General features: G+C 38.8%; 1 protein-coding gene across 5 annotated transcripts in view; it reads right to left on the minus strand.

Annotated features, from left to right (window-relative positions):
- The window catches only part of LOC133633895 (methylsterol monooxygenase 1), a 29,647-nt gene that overhangs the window by 13,250 nt on the left and 2,274 nt on the right, over positions 1–14,123 (minus strand). For 4 of the 5 annotated variants that reach the window (XM_062026689.1, XM_062026688.1, XM_062026692.1 and 1 more), the window contains exons 2-9: positions 11,336–11,455; positions 7,811–7,917; positions 7,206–7,327; positions 3,681–3,843; positions 3,170–3,279; positions 2,992–3,108; positions 1,419–1,568; positions 136–253 (exon numbers count right to left, since the gene is read on the minus strand). In XM_062026689.1, the coding sequence (XP_061882673.1) occupies positions 136–253; positions 1,419–1,568; positions 2,992–3,108; positions 3,170–3,279; positions 3,681–3,843; positions 7,206–7,327; positions 7,811–7,917; positions 11,336–11,455 (1,007 nt within the window). The remainder of the gene's footprint in view (positions 1–135; positions 254–1,418; positions 1,569–2,991; positions 3,109–3,169; positions 3,280–3,680; positions 3,844–7,205; positions 7,328–7,810; positions 7,918–11,335; positions 11,456–14,123) is intronic. The other variant, XM_062026690.1, reaches the window with a different exon arrangement.

A 14,123-nucleotide genomic window follows, 5' to 3' on the forward strand; every position in this document is an offset into this window, starting at 1 on the left:
TGTTGGGGTTTCCCCCCTTATAGAAACATTGCCTTTTCACAATGTTGTTGTACTTGTGCAATGACAAAGATACATCCATCCATCCATCGAATACATTTGTGGCCTTTTTCCAATTTAGCTTCTTTAGCGCCATACCTGCTCTGCACCTCCTGGTGGGGAGCTGGGCCACCTGGTACCACCGTTGCTCCTCAAAGTCGTAACACTCCACACTTCGGATGGCCTTGGGGGCTTGACCGCCAACCACCACCATCACCTGTTGGAGTGGAGATGTTACATAAGTAAGTCAGTGACGCGATATTCTTTACAAATGTGATGACTCAGACCATGTCCACACAAACATGGGTATTTAAAATTGCCTATGTGTACACGCAAACGTTTACTTTTGTCTTTGAAAACAGACTTTTGAAAACGCCAGACAGGGCAAAGAGTCTGTAGTGTGTGTGTGTGTGTGTGTGTGTGTGTGTGTGTGTGTGTGTGTGTGTGTGTGTGTGTGTGTGTGTGTGTGTGTGTGTGTGTGGACGGTAAACTGAGCTTTTTGGTCTGTCTCATAAAATATGTGTTGCATTAACTCTTATTTTTTCAACCTCATTTAACAAAAAAAGATACTGACTTACAAGTATGTGCACTCAACACGCTCGGGCGATGAAAACCAAAAAAATTTATGTTTTCTGAGCTTTGTGTAAGTGGGCGATGATTTTAAAGATAGTGTTGTTGTCAATGAATATCTACTATATCAGTATATTGGTATATTATTGTTATAAAGCCACAAGTGTTGGTTTAATTTCGTGCAGTGGCAGATGCACATGACCACATATGCACAGCCGTCATTCTGTGACGCCACAAATGGCCCACTGTTAGAAAAAAAAAAAAGACACCAAAACTCAGTAATCCAAAATGGCGCACTAGCTAAAGCCAAAAGGCCTGAACCTTGTGATTTAACGTTTTGGGGTTGTTTACAACAAGTATCCAACATTATAAGTCAGAAAAGAGGAAAATCATATGTCTCCTTTAAAATGTTGTTAGAATCCGGGTCACGGCACCAATTGTTGGAGGCCGGAATTTCTTTTAGCAAGACTTTGCAGCGATCTCTTTTCCCTTGTTGTTGCTGCTCCCGATTTGGAGGACAATCAGAAAAATGGTACTGTGTCTTATAACATTAACAGGTAATTAAAAAAAATATTTATAATATTAATCTAATGTAGTACAGTCTGGACTGACAGAGGCTTTGGGTATTTTTCCCGGCTTCTGACTTGCCAAAATGCGCATGAAAGAAGGTGAATATATTTTTGTGTAGAGAGAGACTAGTTTGAAACTTATTTCGTATGGGTAGAGATCGTTGTAACACTGAAGAGGCGTTTTCTTTCCAAGTATTAATGTTCGTGTGGACATGGCTTAAATTAGTTGTAGTTTTTTTAAACCTTTGGACAGCAGGCGGGGGTCCTCATACGTGTGCGTGCTGTTTTCATCAGCGCCCGCTGGTCAGCAGGCAGCAGGTGGTACTTCATGGCCTCGATCAGGTAGTCCTTGCATGCGCTGCTGTTTTTAATTAGACACTCCTCCTCCACCCGCTCACATGGAAGACATGTATTTTAAGAGGCTTTACTTCCAGAGCATATTAGATCAAAAACGTATTGTTTACCGTATTTCGTTTCAAAGAGAATGACCAATAGAAATAGGTAAGATGAAACATGAACCTGCGCATAATATACCCCACCATGCATCATCTTACTGTACATGGTATAATGAACCATAAAAATTAGGTTACCATATGGAATGAAAATGTTACAACTAGAGATGTCCGATATAATCGGCCGATAAATGCTTTAAAATGTAATATCGGAAATTATCGGTATCTGTTTCAAAATTATCGGTGTCGGTTTCAAAAAGTAATACTTATGACTTTTTAAAACGCCGCTGTGTACACGGACGTAGGGAGAAGTACAGAGCGCCAATAAACCTTAAAGGCACTGCCTTTGCGTGCCGGCCCAGTCACATAATATCTACGGCTTTTCACACACACACAAGTGAATGCAAGGCATACTTGGTCAACAGCCATACAGGTCACACTGAGGGTGACCGTATAAACAAATTTAACACTGTTACAAATATGCGCCACACTGTGAACCCACACCAAACAAGAATGACAAACACATTTCGGGAGAACATCCGCACCGTAACACAGCATAAACACAACAGAACAAATACCCAGAACCCCTTGCAGCACTAACTCTTCCGGGATGCTACAATATTCACCTCCCGCTACCTCCTACCCCCTCACCTCAACCCCGCCCCCCCTCAACTCAAATTCCAAGCTGCTGTTTTGAGGCATGTTAAAAAAAATAATGCACTTTGTGACTTCAATAATAAATATGGCAGTGTCATGTTGGCATTTTTTTCCATAACTTGAGTTGATTTATTTTGGAAAACCTCGTTACATTGTTTAATGCATCCAGCGGGGCATCACAACAAAATTAGGCATAATAATGTGTTAATTCCACGAGTGTATATATCGGTATCGGTTGATATCGGAAACGGTAATTAAGAGTTGGACAATATCGGAATATCGGATATCGGCAAAAAAGCCATTATCGGACATCTCTAGTTACAACTGCTCCAAAAGCTATCGAGCTTGAAAGTTTTTTTTATAGCTTTTTTGTGTGATGCCACTACAGAAGAATAGCAGTGATGGTATCAAGGAAAAGTGTGATAATCATAGAACCAGCAATGGACCTTGTCGCAACATAGGAATTGGTTTGCCTACTCTGTACAACATATACAATACATATACATACAAAAATGTGTATGACATAGAACGTTGCCTGTACAGTTAATAAATGTCTTATGATGGGCCACAGTTTGACCCTGCAACAGATTATTTCTGTTGACAATGTTTTTATGGGAACAATGGTTTTGAAAAGAGAGCAACATCGAAGTCAACTAGCATTTACTTATACAAAATAAAATAATTGACTGTTGTATAAGTAAGCCTACCTGCACCAGGTACTCTCTGGAGAGGAGGGGCAGGCGCACATGTTCCATCAGGTGAGCTAAGTGTTCCTGGCGGACATCTTTGTCATGGTTGACCCAAGCAATGACGGATTCAAAGACCTGCACACGAACAACATGAGGTGTCCATCAGTGTGCTTATTATTTGCTCATGTGCCTGTACCTTCTCCTCCGTTGGAATGGTGAGTTTGTCGCTGGCGATGAGGCTGGAAACCTGCTCCATGCCCAAATTAAGGAACTCCTCACTTCCGACGACCTCGCTGAAATGTTGCTCTGCAAGAAGGAAGAAACCTCGTTAATCATAAGAACACATTGGAACTAGGTCATTCCTGTTCTCATTCTGTCTCGTCCACTGTCCATCCTGTCTCGCGCACACACTTACATATTCCAACAATACAATGTGAGGTTAGGTGCAGTTTGCAGCGGATATATGGCTGGGTGAGTCTAGAATGAGTTTTCACACACCCGTCAACAGCATTCATTATTCATGAATGCTTTTATTGCTGGCTAAGCAGTTTTCTCCTTATGACTGCTATTACAACATTGGTTCTGTTGCTGCTGTGATGTGCAATATACTTGTTTATAAATGATCATGTGGTCAAAGAGAGCTAGGTTTTCCTTTTCACTCCCTCACGCACACAAAAAAATTACTTGCGATACGTATAATACAGTACCTGCATAGCTGTTGGCCTGCGTGAGGAGTTGAGAGCAGGCGTGCAGGTCAGCGAAGGCTCGTATGCCGAGACAGTTGGACGGATGGAGCTGAGAGCTCAGGAACTCGCAGCACGCCTTTTTCACCTCGTTCAGCTGGAGAAGACCCGCGGCGGGCAGCAGAGCCTACAAGAGAAACACACGTTTACTGGGAGTGCACGCCAAGAAGATTAACCAACAAGGTAAAGTGTTTTTCATGTATTATTCCTAATCATTGTAAAAACCTGTTTGTTAAAGTTAGGGAGTTTTGTAATTTCAAACTGTTGAGTGCACCACAGGGCTAGTGACAGTGTGTGTGTGTTGACAGGGCGGCTGTAAGTGAGGACAGTTCAGCTGGTTGTTGTTTTGACTTTGTTATTAAAGAGACAGTTGATCCATGACCCCCATGTTATTGTTTGTTTCACATACAGTAGTGTACAACGCTTTATATTGTGTTTAAAGTGTACAAGCTTTTACTAATATATACTACATACACATACATTATATATATATATATATATATATATATATATATATATATATATATATATATATATATATATATATATATATATATATATATATATATATATATATATATATATATATATATATATATATATATACACACTTATATATTAAGTCGAGACTGGAACCCAATATTAATGTTTACATTGTTTCTAATGGAAGAACTTGCCTTAGTATACAAACTTTTATAATTAGGAACCCTGTCCAAGTACCAATAAGTTAATGAATTAAGGTTCAATTGTATGTTCGGTAGAGGTGGAAACATTTGGCCACTTCACAATTCGGTTCAGAATCGATTATCGATTCAACACGATTCTCGTAATATATTATTAGGTATGTAAATTATAATAAAGTATTTTCAAAACAGGTTTAAAGGTGACAAAAAATCCTCTTGGCTCGCATACGACATACACACGCCTTTTAAAAATGTATTTTTAAAATTGTATTTACAAAAATCACAGAATGTTTATCACAATCCCACTTTTACGATACTTAGGATAGAAATTTACAAAGCAATTGAGAAGACACACAAATACAATACTTGTTACTGTAAATACAATACAAAAAAAGGAAATACATGAATTAATAAAAGCAACAATACAAATAAAATCAATAATGTATGGGAAGGCGTACGTTATGGACAACAAAAGCTAGTGCATTTTATTGATAAATACCGTGAGGACATCCAGAGGCTCGTTGTTGTGCCATTCACCCAAGACCATCACCTCATGTTGCAGCATGACAATGCACAGCCCCTTGTTGCAAGGATCTGTACACAATACCTGGAAGCTGAATACATCCCAGTTCTTGCATGGCCAGCATACCCACAGGACATGTCACCTATTGAGCATGTTTGGGATGCTGTGAATCGGCGTACACGACCGCGTGTTCCAATATCCAGCTACTTGCCACAGCCATTGAAGAGGAGTGGACCAACATTCCACAGGCCACAATCAACAACCTGATCAACTCTATGCGAATAAGTTGCACTGTGTGAGGCAAATGGTGGTCACACCAGATACCGACTGCGTTTCTCAATAAACAAAATTGCACATTTCAGTGTGGCCTTTTATTGTGGGCAGCCTAGGGCCACACCTGTGCAATGATTATGCTGTTTAATCAGCATCTTGACATGCCACACCTGACAGGTGGGATGGATTATCTTGGCAAAAAAGAAATGCTCACTAATACAAATTTAGACAGATTTGTGAACAATATTTGAGAGGAATAGGTCTTTTGTGTGTATAGTAAAAGTTTTACAACATGAAAAATGGGGGCAAAAACAAGTGTGTTTATATTTTTGTTCAGTATAGCTATTGCATGCTGTGTGTTCAAATGTTTCAGCATATTGCTCGTATGTCCTCCTTTTGATGAAATAGCAACCTTGCAATTATTACGAGTAGCGCTGTTGCAATCTTTTCTTGTAAAGTGTAGCCAAACTTTGAAGCCTGGGCGCCATGTTCCTAGCTGTCTGGCGTCACTACGTTCCGCTCGCAATCATTAAAGGAATTGTTTAAAAAATTGGCAAGCGATTTCAAGGAACTGAAATAGTGGAAGCGGTTTTCGATTCCCATTGCTAATTAGGACACAAGGGTGTGTGTGTATTAAAGGCCTACTGAAACCAACTACTACCGACCACACAGTCTGATAGTTTATATATCAATGATGAAATCGTAACATTGCAACACATGCCAATACGGCCAGGTTAACTTATAAAGTGCAATTTTAAATTTCCCGGGGAACTTCCAGTTCAAAACGCCTTTGGAGGATGACGTATGCGTGTGACGTCGCGAGGTCAACGGAAGTGTTTGGACCCTATTGGACACAAAACACAAAGCTCTGTTTTCTTCGACAAAATTCCACAGTATTCTGGACATCTGTGTTGGTGAATATTTTGCAATTTGTTTAATGAACAATGGAGGCTGCAATGAAGAACGTTGTAGGTGGGATCGGTGTATTAGCGGCTGGCTGTAGCAACACAACAAGGAGGACTTTGCTAGATAGCAGACGCTAGCGCCGGCGACCTCACCTTGACTTCCTACGTCTCCGGGCCGCCGACCGCATCGTCGATCGCTGGAACGCAGGTGAGCACGGGTGTTGATGAGCAGATGAGGGCTGGCTGGCGTAGGTGGAGCGCTAATGTTTTTATCATAGCTCTGACGAGGTCCCGTTGCTAAGTTAGCGTTGTTAGCAACAACATTGCTAGGCTTCGACAGGCGGCATAGCATTAACCGTGTATTTACATGTCCAGTGTTTGGTTTGGTGTCTCCTGATAGTAGTATTGTTGATCTTCTGTCTATCCTTCCAGTCAGGGATTTATTTATTTTGTTTCTATCTGCATTTGAGACAGATGCTATCACGTTAGCTCATGCTAAAGAGCTTCGTTGATGTATTGTCATGGAGATAAAAGTCACTGTGAATGTCCATTTCGCCTTCTCGACTCTCATTTTCAAGAGGATATAGTATCCGAGGTGGTTTAAAATACAAATCCATGATCCACAATAGAAAAAGGAGAGAGTGTGGAATCCAATGAGCCAGCTTGTACCTAAGTTACGGTCAGAGCGAAAAAAGATATCTCTTGAACTGCATTCTAGTCCGTCACTCTAACGTTCCTCATCCACGAATCTTTCATCCTCGCTCAAATTAATGGGGTAATCGTCGCTTTCTCGCTCCGAATATCTCTCGCTCCATTGTAAACAACGGGGAATTGTGAGCAGCACTACCGCTTGTGACGTCACGCTACTTCCAGTAGGGGCAAGGCTTTTTTTTATCAGCGAGCAAAAGTTGCGAACTTTATCGTCGATTTTCTCTACTAAATCCTTTCAGCAAAAATATGGCAATATCGCGAAATGATCAAGTACGACACATAGAATGGATCTGCTATTCCCGTTTAAATTTTAAAAAATCATTTCAGTAGGCCTTTAAGCTTTTAAGAGCAGGAAATAGATCAGTGTGTGTGTGCGCGCGCGTGTGTGTCCTACCTGGACGTTTTCCTCTGTGACCTGTATCTCTGCAGTGTAGACGTAGTCCACAAGGAGTCCCAGAGTCCATCCATCCATTTCCTTTATTCGCACGCGCTTGGCTCGGCTCTCCGCCATTTCTCCTGTTGGACACAGTTCGATTAAAATTTGCCTTACTTGAAAAATACATCTAAAAGCCACATCAATGCACCAAAAGTGACAACATCTTAAAAGGATTCTGAGGACAATACAACCTTTGCCGATGATGATGTAACTGACTTTATATAACCCTGATGAAAATGCTTGGTACCTCTGCATGAGATTAAAGAAAGGGAGTTGAAGTGTAGGTCATTATTGTCGGTTTCAAGATACGGTTAGATGTCAATACTGTAATCAGTGATTGTTTTGATGCTATTCCTCTTGGATTTTAAAGGTTATCAACCTAACCTGACGAGCTCCTGAAAATAATTGAGGTGTAAAATTATCAAGAACATCTACTGGAGTTAAGTTGATAAAGTGTTCTCTGCCATCTCCTTTTCAAGTGCAGGCGGACCAGACAAACACAACAAAACATGTCCAATTCCATTTTAGAAACACAAGAGGAGGAGGACTGGTGCGGATGGTACCTGTGAACATGGCGTGGAAATACGGGCTCCCGGCGGCGAGTACCACTCTGTGAGCGGCGATCTCCACGTCCTCCGCCACTATTGTCACGTCACACAGCAAGCTCTGGCTGTGTGCAAAAGACAGAGAGAGAACTCAAAAGATGTAACTGCCATTGACGCCACAGGTGTCAAATTCAAGGCTCGGGGGCCAGATCTAGTCCACTACCTCATTTTATATGGTCTGCAGAAGCCTGGAAATAATATGTGTCAAAGTACTTTATATTTTCTAATTAAATGTATGTGTTCTTTCATTTTGACAGAAAAAAATACATGTACTGCTAGGGATGATGTTTGATAAGGAATTATCGAGTTCGAGCCTATTATCGAATCCTCTTATCGAACCGATTCCTTATCGATTCTCTTATCGAGTCCAGATAGGTTGTTGTATATGGAAAAAAAAACACACAATATTTGGTTTAACAAAAGCTCACTTTTATTATATAATAAAAAAATAAAATCTAATAAATAAATAAATATTGACTGTTACCCACCTAAAAAAATAAAATAAAATAAATAAATATTGACTGTTGTTACCCAAAGTATATTAAGTGGGATTTTTCAGAGAAACAAATATATACAGTAACACAAAAACAACCTGTGTCTGTGATCACTATAGGTGTATAAATAATAATATAGTGTTAAATAAAATCAGTCCCTTGGGCACAAAACTGAAAATAATACAGCTCTCCAAAAAGTGCACTTCTGCTGCTATTTGACATAACTGTTTGTTATGATGCTTTGACATTTTTGCACTTTATTTCTTTATTGAAAGAAAATTCTATGAAGAGAAAAGTTGTTTGCAAATGTGGTTACAATGCTAAAAAATTAAAAGTTAAAGCTAAAAAAGAAATACACTTTATTGAGTTAACATTATTTCTTTATGGGGGAAAAATGTTATGAGCTAGAGAATATAACAACTACACTACCCAGCATGCAACGGGAGTTACGAGCATGCGCGGTAGCCCCGAAAAGTGTTGCATGTTGCCACGCTGTGAAAGTAAACGTCAAGAACTCAACCAACACGCCTCGTCTGCATTATTTATAATTAGACAGACAACACATCTACAGTGTGATTTTCTTTTGTTTACAAGGAAAGAAAAACAAAAGTTAAAAAAGGGAGATATGTTGTATATATATATGTATGTGCTGCGGTTGTTTCAAGAACGTTGCGACAGCTGCCGTAAAGGAGGTGTGTTGCTAGCCTGGTTGCTATGTTTCCGGTTGGTCGTAAAAGTGTTCGTCATGTGTTTTACTCTGCTAAAATATCTCAGTAAAGTCATTCGATGGATTATAGCTTTTGTTTTGAACTTTATTACACCTTGGAGTGCTTTTTCCCGTCCATTGTTTTCCTGCTTTCGCTATCTGCGCCTAATGACTGAGCTACGTGACGTCATTTCTTGTGATGTCCCACGGAGCATTTCTGGTCGGGACGGGATTCGAATAAAGAATCAACTCTTTTCCTTTACTATAGTGGTCTCGATAACGGGTACCGGTTCTCAAAAAGGGATTCGAGTCCGAGGACTCTGTTCTTTTCTTATCAAACAACCGGGAAAACCGGTTTCGAGTATCATCCCTATGTACTGCACACAATTGCATATATTTTCAACTATGATATTATCTAATGCAATGGGCAAACTTTTTGGCTCAGGATACACATTGGCTTTTGAAATTTGACAGACGGGCCGGGCGAGCACATGATGCATTTCAAAGCATATCATATATTTTGGAACTGAGACTATGCTTCTCAAACATGGGCTATTTTTATCATAATACATCTATTTTCAACAATGTCATATCAGAACATCAAATAAACATACAAATGGTACTAAAGGGTAAACACATTCTCTTTAAGTGGGAGCAGTGTTGTTGATCACCCTTTTTTGCCAGTGCGCCGAAGTCTAGTATCAGTTTTGTTGTGGCAATCCTCAAAACAGATATTTGCTCAATTCTGTTTTAATATTTGGCGGGCCGGATTGAAGGGACCAACGGGCCGGATGTGGCCCTCGGGACGTAGTTTGCCCACCTCTAATCCAATGTAATAAATATATTATCATACATTGCAAACGTTTTGTTGTTAAAATAAAATAATAACAACACATAAATATCAGCTTGATTTATTATTTCAAAGAAAGTTATCCATCAAGTTGTACACTGAAAAAATTACAATAGCTTTTGTGGTAAAATTTTGACGACTGAGCTGCCTGTTTTTTCTGTAAGATTTACGGTGGTGTTCGCAGCATGTTACTGTAAATGAAGAAAACGTGCCATTTCTTTTTTTCTTTCTTTTTTTTTTACAATAAATTAGATTTACCGTAAAAAAACGCTGGTACAATGTTTCCATTTACAGTGATATACCGTAGAAAAGAACAACTATAGATGTTATGCTAAAAAACTGGCAGTTCAGTTGCCAGAATTTTACCATAAAGAACAGTGGTATAGTTTCTGCATAAACAGTAATATGCTGTAAAAAACATTGTAGGTATGCTGCCAGTTTTTTACTATAAAATCTACACTTTTTTTTTTTTTTACAGTGTACATTAAAAAATACAGGAATTAAATGCATAGGCAGTTGTGTAAATATATCATGAGGCAAATCCTTATACATTTATATTACAAAACAATAACAGTGCAATATGCAAAACAATAACAGTGCAATACTTTTTCATAACATGGTCACTACTGCCTAGTTTCTCTTGTTCTATTCTTATTTTACGGTTATATTTTTATTCTCATTGTTGCTTTTTATTTTTATTCTCATTGTAATATTTTTCTACTTTGTTTCCATTTATAACCCCATTAATTACTTTTTACTTTTTAAATTCGATTTTAATTCTGTACACTGCTGCTGGGATTTTAATTTTCCTGAGGGAACTCTCCTGAAGGAATCAATAAAGTACTATCTATCTATCTATCTATTCATATTACAAACTGTTCGTTGTTACAAACGGCCCTTCGAGGGCAGCCATAACTGCGACGTGGCCCTCGCTGAAAACAAGTTTGACACCCCTGATCTATATACTTTTTAATAATTTTCAAACAGTAAAAGGTGTCACTTGAGCCAGTTTATGAAAACAACTTTGACACCCCTGATCTACCATGAATTGATTAACGTGGACCCCGACTTAAACTAGTTGAAAAACGTATTCGGGTGTTACCATTTAGTGGTCAATTGTACGGAATATGTACTGTACTGTGCAATCTACTAATAAAAGTTTCAATCAATCAATCAATCTATATACTTGTTAATAATTTTCAAACAGTAAAAGGTGTCACTTGAGCCAGTTTATGAATGCAACTTCACACAGGAGAGGCTTTAGTACGCGTTCTAAAATAAAGCTACAGACGTGAGCTTTTAAGTTTGATTATTTTGCTTTCCTTTCAGCGATTATGCTAAACTAGCACAATGCTGCTGGTAAAATGTATGTCTACGGTTTTGTTCTCCTGTCCCACTCCTTAACGTTATGCTGATGCGCAGTTGAGTCTTACCTGCGCAGCTCGTTCATGACTTTGAAAGCCATCCTCATATGACGAGGGTTGAGCGTGACTGGACCTTGTCTCTCCACGGCGTCTTCTTTGTCCAGAGCGTTTGGACAAAGTCGAGTGCAACTGTGTTTGGAACACACACACGCAAACATTTTTTAGGCAAGCATGTAAACACCGGAATACACCTGTTACTTTGTATAATAAAAGCACCTCAAAGGGTTACAGGCAATTACTTTGTTGCAGCAGATGTCCGGTCAGGGTTACTAAGCACACTACTTGTTTTCCTTTTGAGTTCCACAAGAAAGGAAAAGTGGTGTGTACTATTCTCCTTGTGTGTGTAAGTGGACATGAGTCAACAGCAAGCCAAACCCCATCCAAAATGAATTTGGGAGTTCAGGAATTAGCATCCAAGCTCCAAGTGCTTTAATAATCCAGTATGAACCAGAGTGAAACTAAAGAAAACATATATATAAATAAAAGAATGGGCTTTGAACATCAGACAGAAAGTGCATTTTTTTGCATCTTTTTCTGTTTGCTCATTTTGTTGACCACTGACCGAAGAAATAAAATAAATGACCGCAAAGTATTAATAATAAGTATTCTTATGTATTTATTGAGAAGCTCTCCAAAGGTGCAAAACATGAAGCAACTGTGATGGCAATAAAAGTTTATGAATGAATCATAAAGTATAAAAATAGAACATAAGATACATCCAGCACAGGCCAAAAGTTTGGACACACCTTCTAATTCAATGCGTTTTCTTTATTTTCATGACTATTTACATTGTAGAATGTCACTGAAGGCATCAAAACTATGAATGAACACATGTGGAGTTAAGTACTTAAAAAAGGTGAAATGACTGAAAACATGTTTTATATTCTAATTTCTTCAAAAAAGCCACCCTTTGCTCTGATTACTTTTTTGCACACTCTTGGCATTCTCTCGATGAGCTTCAGGAGGTAGTCACCTGAAATGGTTTTCACTTCACAGGTGTGCTTGAAGCTCATCAAGAGAATGCCAAGAGTGTGCAAAGCCGTAATCAGAGCAAAGGGTGGCTATTTTGAAGAAACTACAATATAAAACATGTTTTCGTTAATTCACCAAAAAAAGTACATAACTCTACATGTGTTCATTCATAGTTTTGATGCCTTCAGTGACAATCTACAATGAATAGTCATGAAAATAAAGAAAATGCATTGATTGAGGAGAAGGTGTGTCCAAACTTTTGGCCTGGACTATATGTCTTAATAACTTTCTAAAAAAAATACAGATTTTGAAGGCGCAAACAACACAAAGCCTAGTAGAAGTGAAAACATGCTGGTTTTAACACGGTAATGGAACCAACTTCTCACTTTGATGTCAAGAGTCGTAACATGGCTACCTAGATCTTTGATGCCACGGTCTATGTCAAAATAAAGGCATGAACAAAGTGCACTTCAGAAAATAAAGGGAAAAACAAATGCGCTATTACTTAAGTGGTGTCAATGTTCCGTGTTCCAACAGTCGAAAAAATGCTTATTTAAAAAGCTGCTGGAAATAATTGACTCATTATATAGGCTCTCCCAGTCACAACTACTGTACTTTGCACAGGAAATACCGACACAAACGTACACAATCTGAAAGTGTTTAGCTGCGGTGGCAATATTGTCAACTGCCACACAGCATCCTTGAAGCAGTGGACAGGTTGGTGCTCCTGGCTAAAACCTTTGAGGGAACAAAGGCATGCTTACGTATTCTAAAACTGTCCAACTAAAAACACTTGTTGAAGGTAAATTAATTTGAAGTTGCTGCTGATGTTAAAAAATGTCCTCTTAAAACAAGGACTTTATTTCATTTGAGTTTTTGTTATATGAAAATTTGAGCACTGCTCAAGGTTTGTTTTAAAGAAGATTGAAAATTATATTTTACTTTTCTTGTATCGTTTTCAATGCTTTTTTTACTTCATATTTTAATGTGCATCTATACATGAATGAAATATTAAAATTGAAAAAAAAGTTACTCATGTTAAAGGCCTACTGAAATGATTTTTTTTTATTTAAACGGGAATAGCAGATCCATTCTATGTGTCATACTTGATCATTTCGCGATATTGCCATATTTTTGCTGAAAGGATTTAGTAGAGAAAATCGACGATAAAGTTCGCAACTTTTGCTCGCTGATAAAAAAAAAGCCTTGCCTGTACCGGAAGTAGCGTGACGTCACAGGAGCTAGGATTCCTCACAATTCCCCGTTGTTTACAATGGAGCGAGAGAGATTCGGACCGAGAAAGTGATGATTACCCCATTAATTTGAGCGAGGATGAAAGATTCGTAGATGAGGAACGTTACAGTGAATGACTTGAGAGGCAGCGATGGACGTATCTTTTTTCGCTCTGACCGTAACTTAGGTACAAGCTGGCTCATTGGATTCCACACTCTCCTTTTTCTATTGTAGATCACAGATTTGTAATTTAAACCACCTCGGATACTATATGCTCTTGAAAATGAGAGTCGAGAACGCGAAATGGACATTCAGTGCCTTTTATCTCCACGACAATACATCGGCGAAATGCTTTAGCTACGAGCTAACGTGATAGCATCTTGCTTTAACTGCATATAGAAACAAAAGAAATAAACCCCTGACGGGAAGTATAGATAGAAAATCAACAATACTATTAAACCGTGGGCATGTAAATACACGGTTAATGCTTTCCTGGCTGGCGAAGGTTAACAATGCTGTGCTAACGACGCCATTGAAGCTAACTTAGCAACCAGACTGCACAGAGCTATGCTAAAAACATTAGCTCTCCACC

Source organism: Entelurus aequoreus, linkage group LG18 (assembly GCF_033978785.1).
Source record: "Entelurus aequoreus isolate RoL-2023_Sb linkage group LG18, RoL_Eaeq_v1.1, whole genome shotgun sequence".
Classification (NCBI taxonomy): Eukaryota; Metazoa; Chordata; class Actinopteri; order Syngnathiformes; family Syngnathidae; genus Entelurus; species Entelurus aequoreus.